The sequence below is a fragment of the Vanellus vanellus genome, assembly GCF_965231255.1.
Source record: "Vanellus vanellus genome assembly, chromosome: 1".
In the NCBI taxonomy this organism is placed as follows: domain Eukaryota; kingdom Metazoa; phylum Chordata; class Aves; order Charadriiformes; family Charadriidae; genus Vanellus; species Vanellus vanellus.
In genome coordinates, this window is record NC_138905.1 from 64,279,997 (window position 1) to 64,306,165 (window position 26,169).

The window sequence follows — 26,169 nt, forward strand, 5'->3', positions numbered from 1 at the left end:
AAATTACTCTGTACAAATGTTCTGGAAAGTCCAACTGAATTTGTTTTTAAACCACAACAAGAGAAGATGATTCCAGTATAGAATATGGAGGAAGGAAAAGCTGGTGTGGAAAGTTCAATCAGTTCAATGACTTGGATAGCTATGCCTGAGTATTTTTACTCTTAGCAACCAAAAAAAAAAACCAAAACCAAATAACCAACAATACTGTTGTCACTAGCATATTAATGTTTTCCTTTTGGCTGGACCCTGCAAAATGCCCTTTTTCCAGAATCAAGTAAAACTATTTGCCTTTCCCCCTTCATCCCCATCGCCCAAAAGTTAAATATTTAATTTTATATTACAGAAAAATACAAATTTTAAATCAAAATTATTTACAATAATTCAGAATCGGCATTTGCTATCAGCTCTGTATGAAGCCTGACACAAATGATCACTCTGATACCAGTAAGCTACTCAATGCTTATATATGCACCAGTTAAGACTTTTAATTGGCTGTCTCGCCCAGCTTTGAAAGCAACACACATTCTCCTGCCTTCCTGACTCTTCACAAAAATGTGTTTAAAGTACAATAGTAATATTTTAATGCTTCTTCCATGCTACATTAAGTAATATGCCAAACTTAAGACTGCAACATATACCTTATGAGTTATTTCAGAGTAATTGTTCTGAAGAAACATTTATTCTAACTGATGTCCCCGTTCCTCCAAAAAGATATGTTAGGTTTCCCTCCTTTGTACCAACTCTTAAATAGCCTGTACAAATACAATTTCAGGGAGCCTTTTTACAGAAGAAAATCATCACAGATAGTTCATGAGGAGGAAAAGTATGCATTCTAATTTGGAGGAAAGGGGTGCAGTTTAAAACAAGTTAGCTACTGGACTGACATAAGAAGATTCTTATGTCTTTAGGAGTCTCTTCTATTCCATCAAATAAATAAATCTGTATAAAAGAGGACAGGTCAAAAAATAATCAAGCTGGCAGAGAATATGCAACTTGCAAGTCAACAGAAGCCCAGCCAACAGCTTACAAAAAGCAGGAAAAAAAAAAAAGATTCCATATGCCTTAATTTAAAAAATAATTAATAATGCATCTCACTCCTATTTAAGACTATAACCTGAATATCAAATTTAGGAGTCCAGACTAATCACAATTAATGTGGCTCTCCACTGCACCAAACATACATTATCAAAACAATTAAAAACTTTCACATTCTTAAATCTAAATTAATAACCCCCCCAAAGAAGTCTTCCAAATAAATAGGTTTTTTAAATGAATTTAAAAGTCGTCAAAATCTATCAGAAATAAATTATTGATAAATCACCTTCATCATCTTCCCCTCAATTATTAGGTCAGAAACTACCAGCAACAAATGATATTCAAGCCCTGATGAGAGACTATTTCTCACAGTCCATGTCTCTCTGAAGATTTCCCCGTTCCCGTATGGTTATTGCTGAGCAGGTGTGGCACAGTGAAAATGCAGCATTGGGTTGGGTTTTTTTTTGTTTTGTTTGTTTTTTTTTTTTTTCTTTCTTTCTCATTTTTGTTCATCAGGCAGTGTTTTATATGGTACATGCAAGTCTGCTTCAAGCAGAGGAATAACAGCAGCTCCAGGCTCTGTTGACCTCAATACTGGTCTGTGTAGGAAAGACAGCAGTAGTAGAAGTAGCAGCTACATTAAACAAAGAAGCGTGCATGGCCATTCCGGTTCAACTTCAAGATCTTCCCAAGGCGCTGTTTAGCAGTTGCCATTCCTTTCTTTGGACGTTTGCCTAAAAAATGAAATCAAGTACCTCTATCAGGAATTTCAGAATAAATTTTTATCATCGTAGAAAAAAGATGAAACCCAGCTTTCACGCTGAAGCAGGCAAAAATTTCATCTGAATCAGTTTTTTTAAAACAAACAAACAAAGCAAAACAAAAAATCTCTTCATTTGTCTGTTTGGGAGCAAACAAACAGGGAATCAGAATTCTAAAAAATACATAAACTCCAGCTAGCTTTATCATAAATAAAGTGATTATATTATTTACAAACATTTCCAGTCTAGGGAAGGGCAGTGGGTGGGGTAGTGAAGAACCTGAAATGAGCTTCCTGAATTTTGTTCGTTAGTTACTCCCTTGAGTAAATTACAGAAAATAAACTAGAAACTAAATAGTATGATCACCAGACTATTTTTTGAAGTGTCACAGCTTTTAAACCTTCACTTCCACAAACAAATCTGATTCAGGCCAGTGTTTCAGAGTATAGTTGTGGTACTGTTCCCTGTAATAAATGCATAACAGATACACCAGCAGAGGTGCAACATTAACTATGAAAGTTTCATCTGGCCATGCACCGAATTAGATCTCTCTTAATTCTGCCTCCACACATTCTGTGCCAAAATATGAGTGTCCACAGGATGCCCATTTTGTATTTTTCCTCAAAGTCTAAGTCTGTCCTTTTTTCAGTCTCTGCATCTAATAGGTCTTTTTGGTGTTTACAAGCTCCTTTTCCCAGTCATTCCCCCCCCCCCCCCCCCCCTTCCCCCGGCAGGAAGACCACAGAGATAAACATTACCTTTTGTCGCCTGGTTGCTGATAGGGGGTGGATTTGATGCTGGCCTCTTTGTTGGATGAAGTGGTACAGACAAGGATGTTTCACCATACGGCCTGTCAGGGCTAAGGCTGCCATCACTCAGCTGACATTCTCCTTGAATTAGATTGGAGTCTCGTGTATACTTGCCAGGCTGAAAATTCAAGCCATTGTTGTGAACTATACTTCTGTTTTCCTGAACCTTATGATTGGCTTCTGACGCACCCTCTTTCTTGATATATTTTTGAGTTTTACTTGTATCCTAGTATAGAAATGAAAAGAAAAAAAGTGGAAGTTAATAACTTCTGGCTACAAACTTACTCCAGTTTTTCTAATTATACTACTGTATCTTTGAAAAAGATATTTCAGTTCCACCAGTGTCTGACCACTATATGATTCCATCATTTCTTTTTGTATAGATACCTCTTAAAAGTAAGATACAATATAGTATCTCTGTGCAAGCTTTTTCATATGCATTTAAGGGCAATACTACAGATTAATTACACATACTAGTGTACTCAATTTCTCCACTTTTTGGGTTTAGTTTGCAGTGATCAAAACAAACGTAGTTGCTCTTGATTAAACTGGCCACTATAGCAAGCCATACCATACCATTACCACTAACTACTTAAATAGGCAAGCTTGTTTTCAATATTCAGCTGATGAGACAACAAATGGTCAATCCTTACAAACTGTAAGGAGTATAACGTAATTAGATATTCTTACCAAAAAGACCTGCAAAGCATGCAGTTAAAATACAGCTATTAAATAGCATTGCTATTTTGCAACTGTAATTGTTCTATTTAATTTAATTGTTCTAATACTCCAAATATAGACAAGTTTAGAAATACTAAAAAAGTTCAGAGTGTGAGACACACAACCTTTCATTTATATATTCTTTGCTGGCTTCCACCTGGACATCAGAAAGCAAAAATATTCCTACCTGCTGGCTGTTGAAAGGTTCTATCAGTTTGCCAGTACCAGTTTCCTAAGCAAGTATCTTTACTCTAAATACTATCAGTAGGTTCCACTTGTTCTGATGCTCTGGTTGGGAATAACAACGAATAAACAATACGGTGCTTCCCCAGTTAAACTGAATGTAATTTCACACTTCTTTTTATAAAGTATTTTTTACTTCTCAAGATACTGCCCTGAGCACCTTAACACTAGCCACTATGAGAGAAGACAACAATGATGAGAAAAAGCATGATAAAAATATAATATGCGGTTACCAGCACCAGAAATATCAGATATGCAGTGCTGAAAGACCTATCCACCAGGCTTTCTGTATTAACAACTTCATGATCTCTTTTTCCTATAAAAGTGTGTTCAAAATGTTTGAAGTGTTGCTTTACCTGAGGGGTAATCCTTGAAGCTTCATTCAGGTGTCTAGCCCATGCTGAAGTCCCTAAGTCTCTTTCCTCTTCCTTCACAGACCTACCTAAAGAGAATTTCAACAAGATTAAATTTTAAAATCAATAACTAGGAATACAAAATTAATTATACCTTTGAATGACTTTAAAATTAAAACAAGAAAGAAAGGAAAATACAATAGAAAATATTTCCTAGATATAAAACAAAGGTTGTCAGAGCTGCTTGGTTCTACACACTAAATTGGGATAACAATCTGACAGATAAATACATCTAGTAAAGATCCATATACCACAGTAAGAAGGTCAGACAAATATAGCCATTCAAATTTGAAAGTGCTGATGTTGAAGGCAGCTTACTTTGTTTGTTACGCTACAGTTTTCCACCATGGCGTTGTGTCACAAGGAGTTCATACAAAGATGGATATTTAATTTTCAGGTACTGTTGATTGTATTGTTTCTAAGCACTGATGTGCTATTCAGCTACAACATATGGAAGATCTACTCTGACAGGCCTATAGAAGAAGCGTCCGCATTGAAAACACATTTACAATACACTTAACTTGTAAAATTAAGGGTATCCCAAGACACCAATTCAATTTGAATTTGTAGAGACTGAAAGGTTTTGCAAAACCTGCTAGCTAAGCAGGACAGTTTAATCTTCCTCACCCACACCCGTGAAGTTTGACACATATACTGGGTCTGGCCAGAATGGAATTTTTTCCTTACAGTCCATATGGTGCTATATTTTAGATTTGTGGCTAAATCAGTGTTGACAACACACCGAAGTTTTGGCTCTGGCTGAACAATGCTTGTACAGTGTCACAGCTTTCTCTTTTCCCACTCTGCCCTCTGTAGTAAGTAGGCCAGGGGCCAACAAGAGATTGGGAAGGGACATAGCCAGGGCAGCTGACCTGAATTGGCCAAAGGGGTATTCCATACCCTACATCATCATGCGTGGCAATAAAAACTGGGGTAAAGGAAGAGGCTGAGGGTAAAAGTGGTCTTCCAAGATGGCCATTGCTCTGAGACTGGCTGGGCGTCAGTCTGCTTGCAGGAAGTGGCGAGTGAGTGCCTTTGTACCACTTGTTTCTTTTCCTCTTTCCTTCACTTCACAGAATGATAGAATCATAGGGTTGGAAGGGACCTCTGGAGATCATCTAGTCCAACCCCCCTGCCAGAGCAGGGCCACCTTAGAGCAGGTTGCACAGGAACACGTCCAGGCTGACCCATGAATCTTCTAACTTTTGTCTGTGTGGGTACTTAGCTGCTGGCCTGAGTCAACCCCCCACAATTTAGAAACCTGGAAATTATGTTTTTCATAAAGTTACAAAGATGGAAAGGCACTGTACGTGTCTGTGTGATTTGGTGGTGGTGTTTTTATTTATTTATTTGGTTGGCAGGTTTTAAGGACACACAGCTTCAATTACCGGAACACAGTCCATGACATCACATTAGGCTTTCCTGTTATCCATGTAAACAAAAAATAAACATACTACTAGTTCTTCAAATTAGCACCCTATTTGTTAGTGGGGTTCTACTTGTTTTACATTGGCAAAGCTACAATTGCCTTCCATTTCCTTCTCAAGCAAAGAATTTTCAAACATAATGACTCTCTCTCTCTCTCTGCTCCAAGTACTGATTTTGATTCCTTTGAGGGGATTAGTGTTAATGTTCTGCTGTCTGTCATTCCCAAAATGCATTTAACAGATGTCTGTTTTCCACAGACATCAAAATGCCACTGACAGAAAAATTACCTCTGAATTCTCTTCAAGATGAGAAAAACTCCTTTAATGCACTGCATTCATAGCAGAATTTCAGGAATAAAGCCAAATATGCCTTCCAAAGACACATGAAAAATCACCAAGCGGATTCCTATGATATCTAAGTAACACACATGCCATGAAACCTACAAGCATGAAGGTTCTGACAATCTTTTCTGAAGGAGATTACACTTTCAATAAGGAGACTACACTTTCAATCTAGCCATAACTTTGCAACTCTTGTAAGGATGCCACAAAACTTTTAGATGGCAATATTTAGAAGATGTATTCTGATGACCTCTCAAGCTAAGTTTGTCCCAGTTTTCAGAAGTATCAATTTCTTTTTAAAGGAAAAAAAACCAACCAAAACCAAAGAACACATTTTTGAACATCTATCTGATTTACTTAAAAATTTGATGACAAATCTAAAAATTTAAGTGCTTATTCTGAGCCGTTCTACAAGAGCAGAGAGCAGCAGTGTCATTAGTTCCGAGACTTACCACATTCTATTGTTTTGTGGCTCTGAGATGGCTGTCTGTCTTTATGCCGACTCCTGGGGTAGCTTCTGTGTTCCTGAAGAGTTCTTTTATCTGTGCAGTCTGTGCTTTGAGTATGACCTGGTAAACATGTAGTATAGTGCAATCCTGCCATAGAAAGCATGCCCTGAATAGCTTCTTCTTCTGTACTTGTCGAGGTAGGACATTCCCTAGAAAAATAAAGGATTATTAAGCAGTTCAAAACAGAACCCTAAATATTTCTGAAGGAATGACTTTTACATTGGTATAAAGCAAAACCATAAATACGTGCAAAAAGGTACAACAGTTTATAAACAAATGCCCAGAACGTGCTTACTTTTTACTGGGAGTTTCATTTCTGGATGGCTTCTGGCTATTTTGACATATGTCTCTCATGACCTTAGATTCCTCTTTGAAATTTGATGTTACTTCCTGTTTCTCTTCATCACCTGAGCTTTCCGACTCCTCTGTGGAGGAATCCTTCTGCTGAAACAAGAGGAAACAGTATGCAGAATGGTCACCATGCCTCCTAAACAGAGATGCTACCTTAATTTATGCTAAGTAAAAAATTCAAAAGCTTCCAGGTTCAGCTCTTTAATATATACAGTACTGAGAATGCAAGTAATTTGAATATAGCAACTGAGATGCTATACATCCAAATTTTGTAACACTAGTGAGTACATGCTCCAGCAATATAGAAAGCATCTCTGAAATCTATTTTCTTACAGAAAACACTACACACGTTAAACCATGCACAAATCACCGAATTCTCCTTAAAGAGAGCACTGGTTATTCATACCTTCTATATTCAAAGTAGAGGAAAAATTATGGCAGTACGGTTCCAAGCAGCAGCCAGAACTGATGCCTATTACATATAATGGGACACAACCTGCCCCAAGTAACTGTTTCTGGTTCCTCTCTCTTAAAAGGTAACTTTCAGCAGCAGCATCTCTCCTACGAGTGACAGAAGCTCCCAGGTAAATCCAGAACACAGCAGGAACACAGACACAGCAGCTGTTTCCTCTCTTACAGTGGCACAGCCTCATTTCATGAATGAAAAGGCTTTTCAGCTCCCACTGAGATTACAGCTTGTATGGGCCAGAGCTTCTCAAGGTGGAGCAACAATATGTGACTCAATATGCCTTTACGTGAAGCAAGAGCTACAACAGATATGTTCCATTCAGACTAATCTATTTCAACAAGTACAGCCACAATTTTTTTTTTTTTTTTTTTTTCAAGCCAAGGAATACACACGGCATTCAATAAAAGTATTGAAAGTGGAAGATCAGAACATGGAAGAATCATAATCCCTCAAGACTAACACCACTATCCCTATCATCAAAACCAGAACTGAAATGAATGAAGAGCAACATATCACCAAGGGATGTTTTTATACAATAGTTTCATACACAAGAACAGCTTGTTAATCTTTAACACTTGGAAAGTGACACAAATGGGAAATTAAATTATAACTATGACTCAGTGTTAGTAATAAAACTATTATCTTGTTTTGTTCCTCAGGCAATATAAAAATATAAAAATGATTTACAGGAGCTACTGAGATAGTTCATTTTGGATATATCATTAGAAAAGACAAATTTAAACATGCAGAAAAATTATTCTATTAGATACTATTAGAAACTATGAAGCAGAATAATACAGAAGGAACTAAGAGTGAATAACAATAATATAAAACATTTTACTCAATGACACAGTCATCCAAAACTAGCTACATTCTCCTATCAAGAAGAAATGCATCACTTCTAAATAACTATTGATTCTGTGCCTTAAAAAAGGAAACCTCCTGAGCCAAAGTTGCTGACAATGCAGTTTAGGGAACCAGAAGCAGCTACATCATGAAGGTTCCTATCACGTATTCCAACATCTAGATAAGGTAATGATGGAAGGCAACAAATATTAAAAATAAATTTTGACCACCACAGAAAAAGTAGGAATTTGAAGACTTCTTGTAAAGTCTTATAATAGGCTGATGACTGAAAGAAAGACCAAAGCATTAGCTTTCCAGAAGCACAAACCAAGAATTTGAGGTAATCATTCTACCCTACTAGCATTTTACTGCTATCCAATTAAAATTAACATTACTAAGTCAGAGCATAATTTTGCAAGGGAAAAAAATCATAAAAGTATTTCTTTATACATATGCACATTTCTACATACTAAAAGTTGTATTAGAATACATGCATTTAAATATATATACATGTACACGTGTGTGTGTGTGCATTTATACTTTGTTTAGTTGTAAAGTAATCAATACAATCTAGAGACACTCAAATGGAGGATTCCCATTTATTTCAAACAGTCTAAAACATCTTAATAGGATTTAGCCACTTCAGCTTATTTTAGAAACTGAAGGTCTATAGGATTGTTTCCATTTAACCATGCTCTAAAATGAAACTGTGTGGTAGATACTCATAATTCTAATGATGAAATTTAGACTTGTTATGGAAGAAATGAACAAAGCAACTAGGATCTAATTTTTTTCAACTTTGCATGTTCCAGAGCAGGGCTCATCCTTAGTCAGCCCCATTTTAATAATAAAGGTGGCGATAAAATTTGGCTCAGGATAGCATATCTTCTCATTTTTTTCAACACTGGAATAAATTGAAGAATGAGGCAGAACCGTAAGTTTGAGATATTCACTTGAACAAGAATTAAATACTGTGTGTTATTGCTCTTTTAACACAAACTTTGACCAGGTAAATCTGAAGCGAGTGAGCAAAATTATATTTAATTGCTTCGTTAACTTTTGTGACTTTTTTTCTAGCTATACCTGTGTAGTGCAATCAGGCTCAGATTCTTCTGAATCAGAAATATCAGAGTACTCTGAGGATCCATTCCTGAGTTCTGATTTCACACTTTCAAAGAACACTGAGGAGAGAAAAATTAAAATATAAGATTCAATATTTATTACATATAATATTTAACAATTATTTTGGAGGTAAAGAACAAGAAACACACATTCAGCTTTTAATAGCCTGTAAACAAAAAGGCATCCACACACTGATCTGGTTCACATGTCAAGTTTCCTTAAAACTGTAGTGAGTTGCCTACTGTTGACCAATAGACTCCTCAAGCAGCTCACTGGATGAAGCCAGAAGACAAATCAGGTGCAGCAGGAGCATGTAATTTTTTTCCCCTGTAGAGCACAAACTCCACAGATGGCACCTTGGGCAACTTCTGCTTTTATATATAGGCCAGAGTCAGAGAAGTGGCTCTCAGAAAAAGTTAATTAGAAGAATATTACTTTGACTTAGACTCTTTGAACCTGGAATTTCCTTGTTTAAAAAAATGTTATACGGAAACACTAAACATGGAAGTCAGAGGATACTATATGATTCAAAGGTAAAAAAAATCATTGCATTACTTGCAATTTTACATCACAATTTACTGGCATATTCTGCCTGTTTTGTGCTACTACAAAGCTGCCAATCAGGGTTAAAATGCAGACCTGTTAAAGAAGATTAAAATATTACTGTGATGGTACACAATATACTTGCATTGGTTTTCATCACTGAAAGACCTGAAAAGAAAGAGGAGGAGAGGAAATACCAACCTTAGACATGCTTTTTGCTAGTAGTAAGATAAAGTACTAATTAGAGAATGAAGTGTCAAAATAGACATCAAAAACACTGGCATATGACAAAGCAATCAATCAAATCAACCACCTAGTCCACATGGTTTACTTTTTTAAGTGCTGATAGAACTCAAACATGAAGTAGCTAAGCAGCTCTCAGAAGCATGTCCTCTTAAAAGACAACATATGTCCCAAACAATCACGAGCAGGAAACACATCTGTGTTTGGAATGCAAGGCTCAAGGTCAGTGGGCTGTACACCTGTGTCAAAGCTGCTGGCAGAAATCTTGATTAAGTATGAATTTGTGAAAGACTACAATACGCAGTTTAACTAGCAAAAGGTTTTTGCAGAAAAGCTAAATACAATAAAAAAAGTTATGAACGTGTGTCAAGAAGGTAGTGGATAAAGAAAGCAACATAACTTTTTCAAGCTTTCAAGTACTTACAGTTTCATATAAAACTATACTGAAAGCAAACCAACATTTTAACTGTACTTCTCTTCACTGCAGAGCTAATTTCTGATCTGTGCTGGTTTGCTTTCAGCATAGTTTTGTATGAAATGACATAAACAGAACACAATTCTTCATAACTCACTAATTATGCAAGCATAAAAGATGTACTTGTAACCTTATATACACTGCAATTCTAGTAGGATTTTGTTCCTATTGTAGACTGTGAAAAAGTTCATAAATAGGTGTAAAATACACTTCAAGAGATATTATTAATTTCTAAACACTGCATAAGTGAAAATTATTTTTAGAGTCAGAAGAAAGCTAAGAATGAGACAGGTTATCAGAAAGTGAACAGCAGGGACCAATATCTAGAGAAGACTAATTAAACATATGACAATAAAATTAATATTCTAAATTACTGTAGCTGAAAAAAACCCAAGGGATTTCTGATGATAACTTAGGCCTTCAGCTCACTTCAAAAAGGCAAACAAGATTCTAGGATAAGCAACCACATGCACAATACAGAAAATAATACATATCATTATAGAGCTCAAATAAATTTTCCCTTGGACTACTACCATTTTCAAAGAAAAAAATTGCTCCAAACTTAGAGACAATTTAGATGAAGGGGCAAAAACAATTAAGGATATCTAAATATGCTCACATATGGAGCTTCAGATCTTAGGGAAAAATTAACGTTTAAATAATGAACCACAATTTAAAAATAAACAAACTTCATGAAGGCTCCTCAGGAACTTTTCTTCTTTCTGTCTTAAGGAACTGGAAAATCCTAATTGTTAAAATGACAAAACTATTAAGAGGAAATGTGAGTCTTCCTGTAAGAAGGCAAATGATTCAGCAAGAGAGAAAAGAAGCTGGACACATACATAACTAGCTATATACAGATAATACTAAGATTTATAAAAGTAATGCTAAATGCAGCATCTTATACTCCAGAAGCCCTCTTGCCTTCTCATAGAGATTAACTGATGATACCCTACTAAGAGGGAAAAATTATTTATCTGCCTACTATCCGCTAATATGATCTAGACTGAAGAGCTAAAGCCACATAACATTATTGAGACATTCCTGGTTCATTTGGGGCTGGGTACTAGAGCATATGACATAACACATGTATGAGCCTCAGGTCTGATCCAGTTTGGCTATGCCAATATTCATATATGTGGCAAAACCTTTGTCCATTTAAACCACTTCTTTATTTTGCAAGCTCTGTGCAAAGCAGTCAGAGAATATTACCCAGTTTTCCTTCTGCCCTATACTATTCAAAAAGCCAGGCAAGCTGCATTCCTTTATACTCCTCTTAAAAAAAAATAATAAAAAATCCCTTTTCTTTCACATACAGGTTTCAGATACATTTACCGATCTTCACAACAACACATCATATATTATTAGGACCCCTCATCTCTTCATCCATGAATGTGATTTGTAACTGAGCTTTAAAAAAATTCACTCTAAATATACAAGTTGGGTTTGGGGGTTTTTTTGTTTGTTGTTTTTGTGAATTACCTTGGTAATTACTATTGTTACTTTAAAATTAACCAGTCTACCCTCAGATAAAGCTATGGCTTTGCATGCTTCCAGACACTAGGAGGACTACTCCAGAAATCGGGTGAATAAAAGTAGTCATCGTGTAAGATCAGGCTAAGATACTGTGAATTCAAAAAAATACCTTTAATCACCTTCCCTTCATCCACACAAGGTATCTTGCTCTATTAAGCACAGCACTTGATCTTTCTATCTCTGATAACACTGGGCGATCATTTAGAACCAGGACCTTGGCATGACACACAAAGCCATACAGAGCTTGATCTGTTTAAAGGCATCTCTCTGTGGACAGTGCCTCTTGGCCTAAATCCCAGTAAGAACAATGGAGGGTGGCAGCTGTTATAGAAATGGGTAGTTCCATTTATGGAATGCTCTGCTGAAGAGTACCTTCTCTCTCCCTCTGTAGACCTTCAGTTAAGGCAAAATAATCAAATGTAGGTGACCTTTAATAGGGAAGTTTGAAGACTCTCACTATTCACTTAAAAATACTAGTGATAGTCCTGAGTACTCAATTTCTAGAAGAACAATCTCAACGTTCACTTCTAGTTTTAAGTACATTTCTTACATTTAGATATATGCTGCCATATTCATTCTGTATCAACTAACAGCATTAATTTTGAAGAAAATCTACCATTTCTCTGTATGATTTGATTTTTGATTCAAGTGTAAAACTTAGTTTAATTTACTTAGTTTAATTTTGAAAGTGGAAAACCACCACGTAGGCCCAAGCCTTCACTCAAAAAGTCATATGCCTTGTTGGTTCGTGAGTACCCAAAAGAGACCTCTTTCCTGTGCAAATTTTTTAATACAGTCCTCTGTGACCTTTGGAAGTACAGTCAACAGGGATTACAAATTGCTTTGTTAATGAAAATAACTAAGTATTTAACCCAGGCTGACAATGGACTCAAATGTTGTTACAGATTGTTGTGCAGGAAACTAAGGGAACTGTAAGTCTCTAGAGGAGTCTTGTTATCTTTAACCATTGACCTCAGTTTCCTAATACATACTCTCTGAGCCCTTGTAAGCTCTACTGTGAAAGGATGTGACTTTTATAACTAAACAGAGAGCTGAAAAGCAACGTGAAGGACCAGTCTGTCACTGCACACAAATAGTGCTATTAAAAATAGGCACTGAAAACAGACATTCAATATTGATACTTTACTGTTAGACTGTGTGATCGGCACTACTGAACACTTGGTAGGAAGGCTTGAGGCTACAGAAAGATTAAAAGAGATTAACTCCTAGTGAAGGATGGTTTAAAGTATGGAAAAGTAAGGTTAAAAAGTGTTTTACATATAACCTAAATTCTTCCCTAGCCTTACAGATTACTACAAAGGTTCAAAGTATAAGAATTTATTAATGCTAAATTATGTTTGATCACTTGTATGGAATAAACCTACTCATTAGCAAAACATACAAAATTGTATGATCAAGCGTGTAATCACCAAATGGAACAGAAAAGTGAAATATAAGATAGGTTTAAAATTAGCTGCATGTTATGATCTTTAATTCTCTATGGTGAATGATGCGATGGACTTTTCGCACAGAAGTATATTTTGGTCAAGAAAAATCAGCATTCTTACATTATGAAACAGACCAAAAGAAACAAATCCTCATCTAGAACATCAATTAAACCTCGGCTCTGAAAAGTACTGAACGTAGCATTCAAGATAGCACTAACATAAAAAGGTGAGTTTTACTTTTCAATTCTATCCTGTTGGCTTCTTCACTGGATCAACAATATTTGACAAATGTTTTGTTGTAAATTCTGATGTTATTTCCCTGATCTTTATACTTTAAAAATTCAGTCAGACTTCACAATAGTTAGACCCTCTTCAAGATCATCAAAATGTTCAACTGATAGGACTTAGAGACAAGCTTACTGTTCAGTGGTTTCTGGGCATCTGCATTCTCTTCTCCTTCAAATCCTGAGGGCTGGTCTTCTACCTTAACAGTTGTCTTTTTCGACCTTGTCCTGTCATCTTCATCTTCACTATCGGCTGTGTAAAGACTTCGATCTGTAAATGGGCATCTCTCATCTCTGTCTCACAAGAAAAAAAAAAGTTATTCTTGCTTTCTTTTCATTATTTACAACATGCTGTAAAGATACAAGCCACGTTCTCTTATGCTCATCTCTTCATTTCAATTTGTATGTATTCCCATTTTACTCCCTGTAAATCTGTCATTTCCATAAAGATGCGAAGATTTACACAAGAATATTTTTAATAAGAATTGCTCTAATAGATGGATACAAAACAACCATTTCTACTTTGAAGCATTCCCTTCAGCCAAACCCAATTGAGCAACTGAATGAAATGCTGTAACAAAAGAACATGCAAAGCATCTCCTCATCTTCACTCCATAACCGTGTCTCCACTAGGGGACAGCAGACACAACAGACAACACATACCTTCCATATTCCTAACATGAATCTTACTGGTAAATGGGAACTTAGAGCTCCACAAACAGAAAAGAAATGTTATTAACTATTAGCATGCTCCAGACCATAATGACAAGGAAAAAGTGATCCACAATCAACCCTTTGTACCTAATTATTCTTCCATTTGACAGCAGAAGGCGAAGATCGTTGTCTTTTGTTCGCCATTCAGGTACTGTAGAAGATGGCTGAAAGGGCTTGTTAAATCTCCCATTCAGTTTCAAGTTTGTGGTATCCTAAAGAAGTAAAAGCAGCGTTGCTTGTTATTTATTTCTATAAATTCAATTGTTTTTTCTGCACTCCACAAAAGCTTAAACTCAGCACCAGGATCGTTACCTTCCTGATAATAAACTGAAGAAAGCTCAGACAAAAAATAATTTGATATAAAAACCAGCAGACTGCATCTCCTTCTTCCTCGAATCATCTATTCTCTCCTGAATCATCTGAAACAACTACAACTTCACTATAATACTCCTTTTACATTTCCTTTGGAGAATTATCAAAACAAAGAAATACCAACAGAAACAGGCAAGCCAAAAGCTTGGAACTGATAAGGCAACTCCTGAATTTGGTATCTGGTCCCTGGCATTAGTATCACAGAACTGATTTATAGGACAGTAAAATATCAATAATGGAAAGTAACCTGCCATAAGCAGAACTTTCTTAGCTTAAAGCAATTTACATTTGACATGTAGTCGGAGCCAATCGGCAATATACTTCTGTACCAAACCAGGAACATGTAAAACAGCATTTCTTTTACAAGTCAATACTGGTAATCAACAATATTATTTCTACATTAAATGACAATGACTAATACTCCTGAACATTTTATTTTAAAAACTGTCTATAGCAATGAACTGCACAGGTTAACTATTTGTGGTAAATTTTAAGTTCAGTTTCTTGTCTTTGAGGGCTAAAGGGAAGGCTCTTGTTCATGCCTTATGAAGATCAACATAAGGTCCCAAATCAGTATTTCTCCACTATGACAGTCCATCCTGCCCCAAATAAATTTGTCAGCATTCTCAGAAAGCTACTTATTTTCTTTCATAAAGCTACTTATTTCCATTCGCTCACTCTTTCTCCCACTTCTATTGCTATTTTTTGACATAAGGTCATCAAACCTGAAAAAAAAGAATTCTTCAGGGGACTACATTTCACTCATTGACTCCATGATACCTTTGTAATAGGATCACGAAGTCCACAGCCCTACAATGGAGACCAAAGACAGCCTTAGGCTTACTAGTAGGGAGGCGCAGTCATACGGGAAATAGGAACATGACTGAAAAACAACGCTAATCAAATTACAGTAACCAAACTGTAAGAAACAGCTATCTAAAAACACATTGAGAAGCAGTCTGGCTCAAAGCCTCACCAAATCAAGGCTTTGCAAGCTCTCTTGTCTTCACAGAACTGATTGAAAGTAATACTTGATAGCTACAGCAGCCCTAATTCAAAAACTACTAGCAGATTCAGGGCGCCTTCTGAACCAAAAGGTTGAAGGAACCTCCACAAAAAAAAAATTATCAAGGAAGAAAGAAATTCCTATCAGTAAAGTTCAAAAGAAAGAAACCAAAACCAAATATATCCACGTCTCATATGATAAAGAGAAGTAGCCTTTATTCTTATGTATGTTAAAAGCTTCTGCCTTCCCATAGAGATGAGAAATCTATTCTAGTTTTGGTTTTCTTGCACATACATAACTTAATACTTGCCTCCTCCCATGGTGACATCTCCAGCCTTTTCAGCACCTCCCTGGTGTGGAGTTCCAGGATGTCCAGATTAGAAGGAGTTTTGTTAGCATGGTCTCGCAGTTTCCTCACTCTTCGTCTGGAGTGGTGAGGGGAAGTTGTTTCATGCGAAGATCGTGAACTTGGACACACACCAAGAATTCCCTGAGTTTTAACTAGTTTGCTGTTTTCCTCCTTTAATTAAAAACACATGTTTCAGAAAAGTCTCAGAGGAATTAATCTACATACTTAAGTGCTGCTTCCCATTCATCTAATTAAATGTAAATTATATATATAAAAAAAATCTTAGAACTTTTAGAGAAACACTACTTATTTCCTATGGATTTAATGAATAAAGCTTAGTACTACTGCACCTCTTTCCCATTTGGGGCCTTCGAACCCTCCCATAATTGTAGTGCTTAACACCCCAAGTTACCACCAAAACATAAGGTTTTATTCTTGAAGGCAGCATAGGGTAGACATGTACTGTACCCAACAAATCTCATTTCTCTTCAGTTCTGAGAACTGTGCTCTCCACATGCAAATGTGAAATTTTTTCAAGAATTAATATTCATTAAGGATTAAAGGAGCAAAACACTGGTATAGGAGAGGAAAAAAGAGAGAAAAAAAAACACTGACTATATAACAAATAAGGACAAAATGTAAGAAGAAGAGCAAGAGAGACGACAACTGGACCAGAACTAACAAACAAGAGGGTAGGAGAACGGAATATGCACAGAATTTCAAATTAAACTCCTTAACAATATATTCACAATAATTATTTTTAGTTATAAGTGAGAACATTTTAGAAATACTGACCTACAAATAATTTCACCATTAAAAAAAAATGTTTTTTAAAATACATAAAACACCCTTGCTATACATTTTCTTTATCTGACATACCCACAGCTTCCATATTCGATATTCCCAACAGTCTTCCTTGATCTTCTATTATTAAATGAATGTTAAATAAATTAAAAGGTGAATATAGTCAATCAGAAGCATAACTACTATGGAATTCCCTGATTCAAAGATTTTTTTCCTGCAGGCTTATGTAGGGTTGCCTCCGTTCTTACCTCTACAGAACGAATGACTTTTGAGAGCTCTTTTATGAGATGTCCAGGCCTAATGTTGTCTGGAATTTCAAAGGCATGTTCTGTTACCAGCTGTATGCAAAGGGTGAAGAAAACATATTTAATTCATTTTTTCAGACAAAAGCAGAAGTAATACAAAATAAACAGATCTACAGGGAAAAAAAAACTGAAAAGGAAAAAAACAGATTAATTTCTGTACTAATGACTGCAAACTGCCAGGACACATACACACACACTGCAGCTTCCAGTCCAAGCTTTAGAAGGCAGCAGATATGCCTCAATGTCTCTAAGAACCCAAAGAAGGGGTAGTACAAAGCCATACTGACAACCACTTAATGTTTTTTTTTATCCTCAGTACAGTAATCAGCTTCTTTTTTTCCCTTTAGCATAGTCAGTATAGAGCCACACTTCAGGAACTCATTAGAGTCGTGACCTTCAAAACAGCTAAAGACTAAGGGAATTTCACTATGGTAAAAATTTAATCTAAAGAGCAAAGCAAGAATAATAATCAGCAACCAACATGCAGATTTTTTTACACAACTGCCTCACATTTCACTTTTTAAAATTACCTCCTTAGCTTATTTGAAATCTAGTAGGTTGGAGAAAGCGATTCAAAAAAATCATTCCCTAAAAAAAAAATTTAGGAAGCTGTAACAATTTATGTTCACTTTAATCCTCTGAAACAGTATCCGAGACAGTTTTCCTGTATATATAACACCAATCTGAGTAAGTCCAAACACTCTACTTAGATCTAGTAAAAATGCTTAATATTTTGTATATACAGTTTAAATGTGCCTCAAAACACTTTTAGTTAGAATTAAACAGACAAAACAGCACTCACACATAGACCAGAATGATTGACATAAATTCTGGTATCCCCTTAATTGACTACTTAAATGGAAAAATATCCCACACTTTCAGCTACCCACATTTCAAAAATGAGATTCAGCAGCAACATTATTGCTAAAAGCAATTTGATACTGTATGTGCATTTCATTGAACCCGGCTTCCTCTCAGTCACTAAAACGAATGTTCTCCCCCCAGAAAACACCTCAACGTGATATATAACCATGGTATGATCATTCATTTCAGTGTCGTTAATTCTACAGGAAAGATTAAATCAGCTGGTATTATTTATATTTGTTCATTCTTTGAATGCACCACCTGTACATATTCACACTTGGGAACACAGCCCCTCTGTCACTAAACTGTGTAATTTTTCCAGCAAGTTACTGGTCATTTTAGGACCATTCAGTCCTTTCTACTCAAGGACTTCCCTCTCCCAAAAGCCTTCGTGTCCATGAAGACTTCAAGAGGAAGTAACTGAGGGAAACCTCCAAAACACTGACTTCAACGTTTCTCTGGATTAAAAATACTGAAAAGCCCTCCTAATGCAAACCTAATTTATATTAGAAGCACATTATTTTGCTAGTATGATTTACAGTACGTCTTTGAGCAAAGTAAGTTCAACTGGCAAGCTCACTTGTTTGCCACTATAAAAGATACCTATTTAAGCTGTGGTAGAGAACTATCATTACAAAAAAAAAACAAACCACCAACCAAAAAAACCCAACCATACAACTTAAACACGCAAACAAATTCAAATGCATATATAGCCTGAAAGAAGAAAAGGATGGGCAGAAAATACGAATACCTACAGATGTCGTGTCTGAAAAGTTATTATCATTATTAAATAACTTGTTTTTAAGTTGTCTCCTCATATTGCCTCTTGGAAAAGGAACAGGACTGAGGAATTCTCTTGTACTAGGGAGAACAGTAGCAACAAAATGGCCGAAGTATGTCAGACGTAAATTGCAGGTAAAGAAAATAATGAAAAAAGCTGATTCATTCAAGAGCTTCAAGAAATGGTTTTGTAAACATTGGAAATATACACAGGAAAAAGTAACTTGTCTTAAATCAAGAGATACAGATAAAAAAAAAGTCCTGGTAGGTAAATGAATTCACCCATCTTCAGAAACTAGCCTCACGATAAAGTATATCAATACTTAAAAACACACACAAAAAATAAAATAAAAATAATAAATGCCGCATCCCTCCCTCCTTACAAAAAACTACTGATTTTTTTTTTCTTTTACAACAGCTATTAATATCTTTTTTTTTAAAACAGAACGGTTGCCCAAAATAATCTTACTGGTATGTGAATCAAACATCCGAAAAATTGAATCTGAGACCTGTTGCTTATGCAAACTGGAAGGAAGCCAGAGCTAAAATCCAAGAGCTCAGACGACTGGATAGGTCATCATCATTATTGTTTATACCAACTAACCTGCAGACTGATGATCTGCATCAAAGTAATCAGAGGATACACATACTGATAAAAGCCTTGCACAAAATGAATTCAAATCAAGACATGAAAACCAAAATAATTTTAGTAGCACTCCATCTATAGTCTCAGCATCTTGTAATTTTTGGCAGTTTTCAAATATCACAGAAATGAAGATAAGATATCACTGCTCTGCTGCAGATGAGTGTTAAATTCTCCAGCAAGTAGTTTAAAACAATGCACTAAGATAATTCACATGTCTTGAAAAGACATACTCCATGATATGAATATGAAACCTCATGAGTAGGCTTCTCATTTGTGGAGTATTCGTTTGTCATTTCTTTTTCAGAATCTGTCTGAAATCCCCAGCATGAGCAGATCGTACAGCAATGTACAAAGCTCCTTCTGTCTTCAGTTGCATATAACTACAATCCTATCATGCACATGGCCTGCTGCAAAGAAAAGATCACAGGTCACTTATGAAGCAGCAGCTAGAAAAGATGAATGCAAGGTACAAAACATGATAGCTGGTGGACAGCAGACAACATTGTGGCTAGATCACTGATGCTGTGCAGTTTCCTCACAAATCAAGTATCTGTTCAGCCAGTGGCTTGGGAATACTCGCAGGTCTCATTAATAATCATTCAGAATGCAGCATGTGCAACTGATTTTTTTCCCCAGGAAAGTAGGAAACATATCATATTCTAGATGAAGTACTAATCAAACTACTTAATGAGCTACTAGACAGTACACAAATGCTACAATATTATGTTACAGCAATCTAGAAAAAAGGAATTCCAATCCAATTTCAAATTAAAATAAGGATTTATACAAGCTACATTTGATCTCGGGTATCAGCAGTCTGATTACTTGGCTTGCTTATTATCCATGCCACGGATGCAGAGATAGCTTGGATTCACACACGGTTTAACAGCTTAGGCACGACATCCTGTAAATACTGCTACACTGCTTACAAGCTAGCTTTGAGCCAGAATGGCATAGACAAAGAGGTACTGGAGAACCAACTCAGAGGTGTAACAAAGCGCCAGCAAAGGTTCACCTGGAATTAGTAATGCTACACAGGCTGGGCGCCAGCTGATTCCACAGAGTAACCACTTCTGCATTTGCACCACAAAGCTCATTATGTTAGAGGCAGGATTGTGCAAATTTCTTATCTGTTGTGTAATAAGTTCTCTTAGAAGGAGAACTTGTCAGCAGAAAGACCAAGCAGATCTCCGAGAGCTAGTTCAAGTCAGCATGGTCAGCAACAAACTCGAATTAATAAGCTCAGTCAAAACCAAACTGCCTGTCAGTGAACAGCACTTCCCAGAAGCATAGGTTCCAAGAGGGCTTATTAGCTCAGGCACACAAAAGAACACATGGAGTTAGGCCAGATCCAGTACTGTGCCAAAACAAATAAGCTTTCCTGGAGAGCAGAGCACCAGCAAAGCCAGCATGGACAACACATTAATGATTTTACAAGAGTCAGTGTTCAGCAGGGACAGCATTCAACTGAAGTGAATATCCTCATCTGAGGCTAAACCAACTCTTCAGCAATACAGGTGTAACTGAAGTGTGCTCTCCAAAGCACTGCCATTCGTGGAAAATGCTGAATACCAGGGTATTCCATCCCTCCATTGCCTCAGACTAGAATGCATCAACTATATAAACAGATTTGTTAGAAAAAAGCACCGCCTTCTCAGCTTATCCTCCAGCATATTTATGCCATCCTGAGGTGAAGCAAGATTCTACTTCTATCAGCCACAATGCAAGAGCTTATTAATTGGTCTAAAACAACTTTATTAACATCATGGAATATAAAATCGCCATGACGATTCTTCCCAGATCAGCAGTAAATACTCTCTGTAGTCTTTCAGTATTCAACTACCAGACAAAAATAACCTTAAAAAGGGCCGAGACCTTCAACTTACTTGTAAATCAAAACAGAGCTCATCAAAATAGCAAACAAAATCACTTATACTTACTTCTTTTTTCATCCATAATTTTAAAGCAGTAAGTAAAGCCTTCACTCCTTGCACTAAATAGCTTGGAGGCTGGAAACCATCTTCCCTCAGTTCTAAAAAGGATACAGGTACCAATTTAGAAACACACTAACAGTGAAAACATTAGAATGATACCTACCCTTCAGCCAATGAAGTTGCCATTATGCAACAGCACATAAAAGGAAAAATTGTGCAAGCAAATGAAACATGACATCCTGTATTTGTACGCATACTGTTACAAAAAAAAAAACAAAAACAAAAACAAAAACCACCAACCCAACCATAAAGCGATTCTACACAAAATCTTTTTTTGGACTTATTCTTGGGAGAATTAGAGATAGTTTACAACATATTAAAAGTCAATTAGTCAAACAGATCCAAAATACAGAACAAGAGAAAACATATTTGAAGAAAGAAATCACTTCTATTTCATTCAGAAATATTTTAGTCAAAGTGAACCAGAAGGATGTGGGATGTATCTCTAAATTAGAATCCCTATTGCTTATTCCCATACATAGAGCAAATGGTTCACACTAGCACACTTCCACTCCCCAAACATTTTCTGTCACCCTTCCAAATATCACAGTTCTCCCTCACACAGTTTACATCTTTTCTTCCCAAAATCAAAGGGGATGGGGGGTGGAAATCACTCTGCTACAGAAGCTGCACTTCTTAAGAAAGCTGGTGCTCCCAAGTGATTGCAATTCCTTTTCAATGTTCTCTTTTCCTTTAAGGGGGAAAAAAAGAAGGGAAAAGGCAAATCCTCCATAAAGAGTCAAAAATAGATTGCAACCTCTCCCCCATGTTCCTGACAAATATTTCCACTTGTCAATAGCAAATGGACCAAGACTAGAACTATTTGGCTCATTTTATTCCCTTAAAAGAATACAATAATAAAACGCTATTCTTTACGCTATATTTATAGATCATAGCATTGTTCTGCAACAACATATCTGCTAATCCAGAAATCAAAAAAACGTGAGAATAAGCTTCATACCTCTCCCCTAAGATACAAGACACAAGAGGCTCCTCATCTATGTACTCAGGGAGCCATGGGATAAAAAGTGGAGGGAGATGATGGGGAGTAATGGACACAGGACACGACTCATAGTTAGCTAGATGATTTAGAAACATATATCCCACTGATTTTCCAGCAGGAATACAGCTCCTACGTCTTCTGACAAGTTTATAAATATTAAACATGCAGGTATGAGACCAACCAAAGCAAGCTTTGAAGAAGAAAATACTCTTTTTTGGAATAAAAAAATATCTGCAAGTTTGTTTTATTTGGCGAGATTTCCGAGTTGCTTTAGGTTCATCCAGGAACTTTAAACGCTCATTTAGGAAACAAGGGTTGTTCAATGCTTTCATTTGCTGAAAGAAGAATAGATCATTTCCAGTAACTGCAACTGTTTTCATATTAGAAAAAGGTTACGTGAGCTTCTAATCTATTCCAAAGCAGAAGGTGAATTCAGCAGCTTCCTCTGAAGGTTGATTTCTCTCCTTTGAAATACATCGTTTGGAATACGGTATTTATTATCAAGATGAAATAGAGCAGGTAGAGGGCAAAATATTTGAGGAAAAGAAGGTGAAGTCAGACAGGCACTCTCTCAAGATCAATTATACATGGCTATGGATATAGGAATTACAGGAATAGATGAGGAAGTTTGGAAAGGACCAGCAACTGTCAGGAGAGGAGGCTGTTGAGATGTCTATTGATAAGCACTGATATAAATAATTTAACACAGCTCATAGGAACTGATGCATCTTTCCTATAAAAGCCCTTGCAGACACTTTTCCCTTCACAAGAAAGAGCAGAAGACAACAGGTAGTTTGACTGAAAAGGTCAAATAAAACTGCAGAAGCGCAAGAAAATCTCTGTATTCAGCTGTGAAGCTACCAAGAAGAAACCCACAGATATAAGTTAGCGTGATCATTTAAGAGAGTCATTTGATGAAAGAAAGGCTACCAAAGGGTACTCGAAGGTCACAACTGATATAGAAGACTGAGTGAAAAAATGATGCCATTGAAATAAGCTTCCTATTTTCCTTCACAAGGTCTTTTCAGATAACAGCAAATTAATCCTATTTGGCTGGTAGTATAATTGTGCTGTGCCAGGATCTCAGATACTCTGTCTTGATAATCTGGAATATTTTCATTGATCAGATACATCAACAGCATTGGATGAAAAACACTAATAAAGTCATTCAAATGTTCCAGCAGCATGCTACAAGCATCACCAAGTGTACTAAGATTTCTGCACAGTGCAATTTACCCTAGAAACCTTTAATGACCGAAGTAGTTTTCAGAAATATCATTTACTAAAACCAAAAACTGCTGGATCTAGAACTATCACAGTGCAGTACTCACTAAAAAAAAAAAAAGTGACTTTTCCAAATAAAGGAATTCAAGTCTGGTTTTCCAGCTTAAAAAGTTTCCTCTGTTCATACAACAGCAGCGTAATTTTCTCCATTATCAATGGGAAAAAACAAAAAGCAGATACATATATATCTCTTAAAACAAAACAAGGATTACCTTTCAATGTTTCCAGTAAATTTTTGGCCACAAACCAACAGATGGCTTCAAAGAAAGGAAATTTGAAAAGATCTGGGGTTTTTAGCCTCTTCTCCATTTCGTAACACCTGAATAGAAACATCGCGAAATGTGAATATTTTAATTATCAAATTCATTATTCAATGATCTAATCATTCAAATCGACACAATGTCCAAAATAAAATAAAATAACCATGGCCATGATAAATAAAAGAAGTCAAGTACCACATAGTTAAATCCCAACAAGACCACAGACAAGACTGAACTCTGGTCTCATCCAGGCTCTGACCTTATCAAGTTTGACTGCGGCACTTCTAAGAATAAAGTTGGACTTCATAAAACTAGGATACAAACCCAATGTGTGATCTTTTAACAGATGGAATTTTATCAGGATTCCACTGTAATAAATAAAAACAATATGTTTAGAAGACAGCTCCACATCTTGGACAAAAACTAAATACAGCTGCCCTTAGAGCAATGCTGACTTGAGGACGCTCATTTCAACTCAGTGTTGCACACCTGGGCTTGCTCAGTTTTGTTTTACTCACTTATGCTAATCTCCAAAGTAGAGTTTTGCTTTCTTTTTTTTTTTTTTCCCCCTTTACTCACTTAAATTCTTGCATACCCTTCATTTTGCTTTTGAAACTAACTTTGCAGAAATGAAATAAGCGTATGTGCTTGATACAGTCTAACTGAAAATGCCACTATTGTCTGTTTGAGAGCCTGTACCAATTTGATCCTGGTTAAGAGCATGAAGAAAAATACCTATTAAAAGAATATCCTACTTACTGAGGAAAAGGTATAGGAAGAGCAGAGACTAACCTGAGCTGCATGCCAATATTGAGGTTGTGCAAAAAGTTTCCTCCAAAAGCCATACAATCCTGAGATGTGAGCACAGCGTGAATCCAGCCTGAAATGACAGATTCCGAAACTTAATACATACATATAAATTATTCTAAGACTGCTTTTAAATACATATATAAGTAAAAATGCTCTACCTGGAAACAAAAACCCCTAAAAAATTGTATTCTGTGCTGGGAACAAGTAATCTAAATTTTAACATGCAAATGACAATGTTTCAGAAATCTAGTGGAACTGTAGTTTTCCAAAGGAGTTAAAATTAAGACATCTTTTACAAGGGGGATAAAACAAGACCGCCAGTGTTTTTTCATGTGAAGATTCCCAAAAGTTTTCTGTCCAATCAACAAGAATAAGCAAGTCAGGAAAGGAAAAACATACTGAACAAAAGATAAAGTCATAACAATAATACAGAAATTATACTAATTTCAATTTTTACGTGTTGCTTACAGTAACTGAGCTGTTTGCACAACATAAAAAAGTAATCTAGCAACACTGAAGTTTCTCAAATAGGAATTCAGAAGTAGTTCCATTAATTACCCTAAATACAATCATCCTAATTCCAGGGAAATTATGACCAGTTTAAAACCTAGTCTAGGCACCCTGTATACTTTTGTCACATAATTGAAATATTGTCCTTGTGAACTCCACTATTAAACATGACAAAGCATGGCCAAAATTATGCTATCAATCTAGCTGATTACTACTGGATAATTTCAAGTAAGTACACAAAAAAACATATGATATTAGCTTCCCAATTAAAAACAGTTACCTTTAATATTTATACAGTACAGCTTTAATGTAAATAAACTACAAATAGAATTTCTTCTTTCAAGGTTTTTTTTTTTCTTATTTTACATGCGTACGGGTGACGAAAGATGAGTAGGCCACAAGTTTGCCAATTACTTCCTGGTTTGACAGAGTGTAGGCAAGATGTACAAACATAAGGAGCTCTCCAACATGAAGCAAGATCAGACCAAATCACAAGCAACTATATATTGCAAACTACCAGTAAATCAATGCCCTAATTAAATTAAGAACAACCAGTTCTAGTTCTTGTGGTACCACACATAGAAAGACCTGAAACCTAGCAATGGTGCCAACTAAGCAACATGCCTACTATGTAGTCCAGGAAAGAAGTAAGTTACAGAATGGTATATGAGAGAATGTAGAATACAATGGTACAAGCAACCTAAGGGGTTTATTTTAATTAATATTATACAGTGTTCAGTTTTACTTCTGTTCTTTGAGAAGTGCAGTGCAATGAAGATTGCCTTGTATTACCAGCTACATTTTGCATTTGTTAATATGGTTTCAATTTTTCACTCTTATCATCATCATCGTTGATGACTACCTCTAACTCCCCAAGGAATATGTGTATTTC

General features: G+C 36.1%; 1 protein-coding gene across 1 annotated transcript in view; it reads right to left on the reverse strand.

Moving 5' to 3' along the window:
• KDM7A (lysine demethylase 7A) overlaps positions 1–26,169 on the reverse strand; it is a gene marked incomplete at its 5' end in the record, with an annotated part of 74,118 nt that overhangs the window by 6,016 nt on the left and 41,933 nt on the right. The window contains 13 exons of the mRNA XM_082479250.1: positions 1,322–1,769; positions 2,555–2,831; positions 3,925–4,010; positions 6,203–6,408; positions 6,555–6,703; positions 9,009–9,106; positions 13,713–13,870; positions 14,378–14,502; positions 15,979–16,188; positions 17,070–17,159; positions 21,357–21,448; positions 23,910–24,016; positions 24,750–24,837. Of these exons, the coding sequence (XP_082335376.1) occupies positions 1,675–1,769; positions 2,555–2,831; positions 3,925–4,010; positions 6,203–6,408; positions 6,555–6,703; positions 9,009–9,106; positions 13,713–13,870; positions 14,378–14,502; positions 15,979–16,188; positions 17,070–17,159; positions 21,357–21,448; positions 23,910–24,016; positions 24,750–24,837 (1,781 nt within the window). The 3' untranslated portion in view covers positions 1,322–1,674. The remainder of the gene's footprint in view (positions 1–1,321; positions 1,770–2,554; positions 2,832–3,924; positions 4,011–6,202; positions 6,409–6,554; positions 6,704–9,008; positions 9,107–13,712; positions 13,871–14,377; positions 14,503–15,978; positions 16,189–17,069; positions 17,160–21,356; positions 21,449–23,909; positions 24,017–24,749; positions 24,838–26,169) is intronic.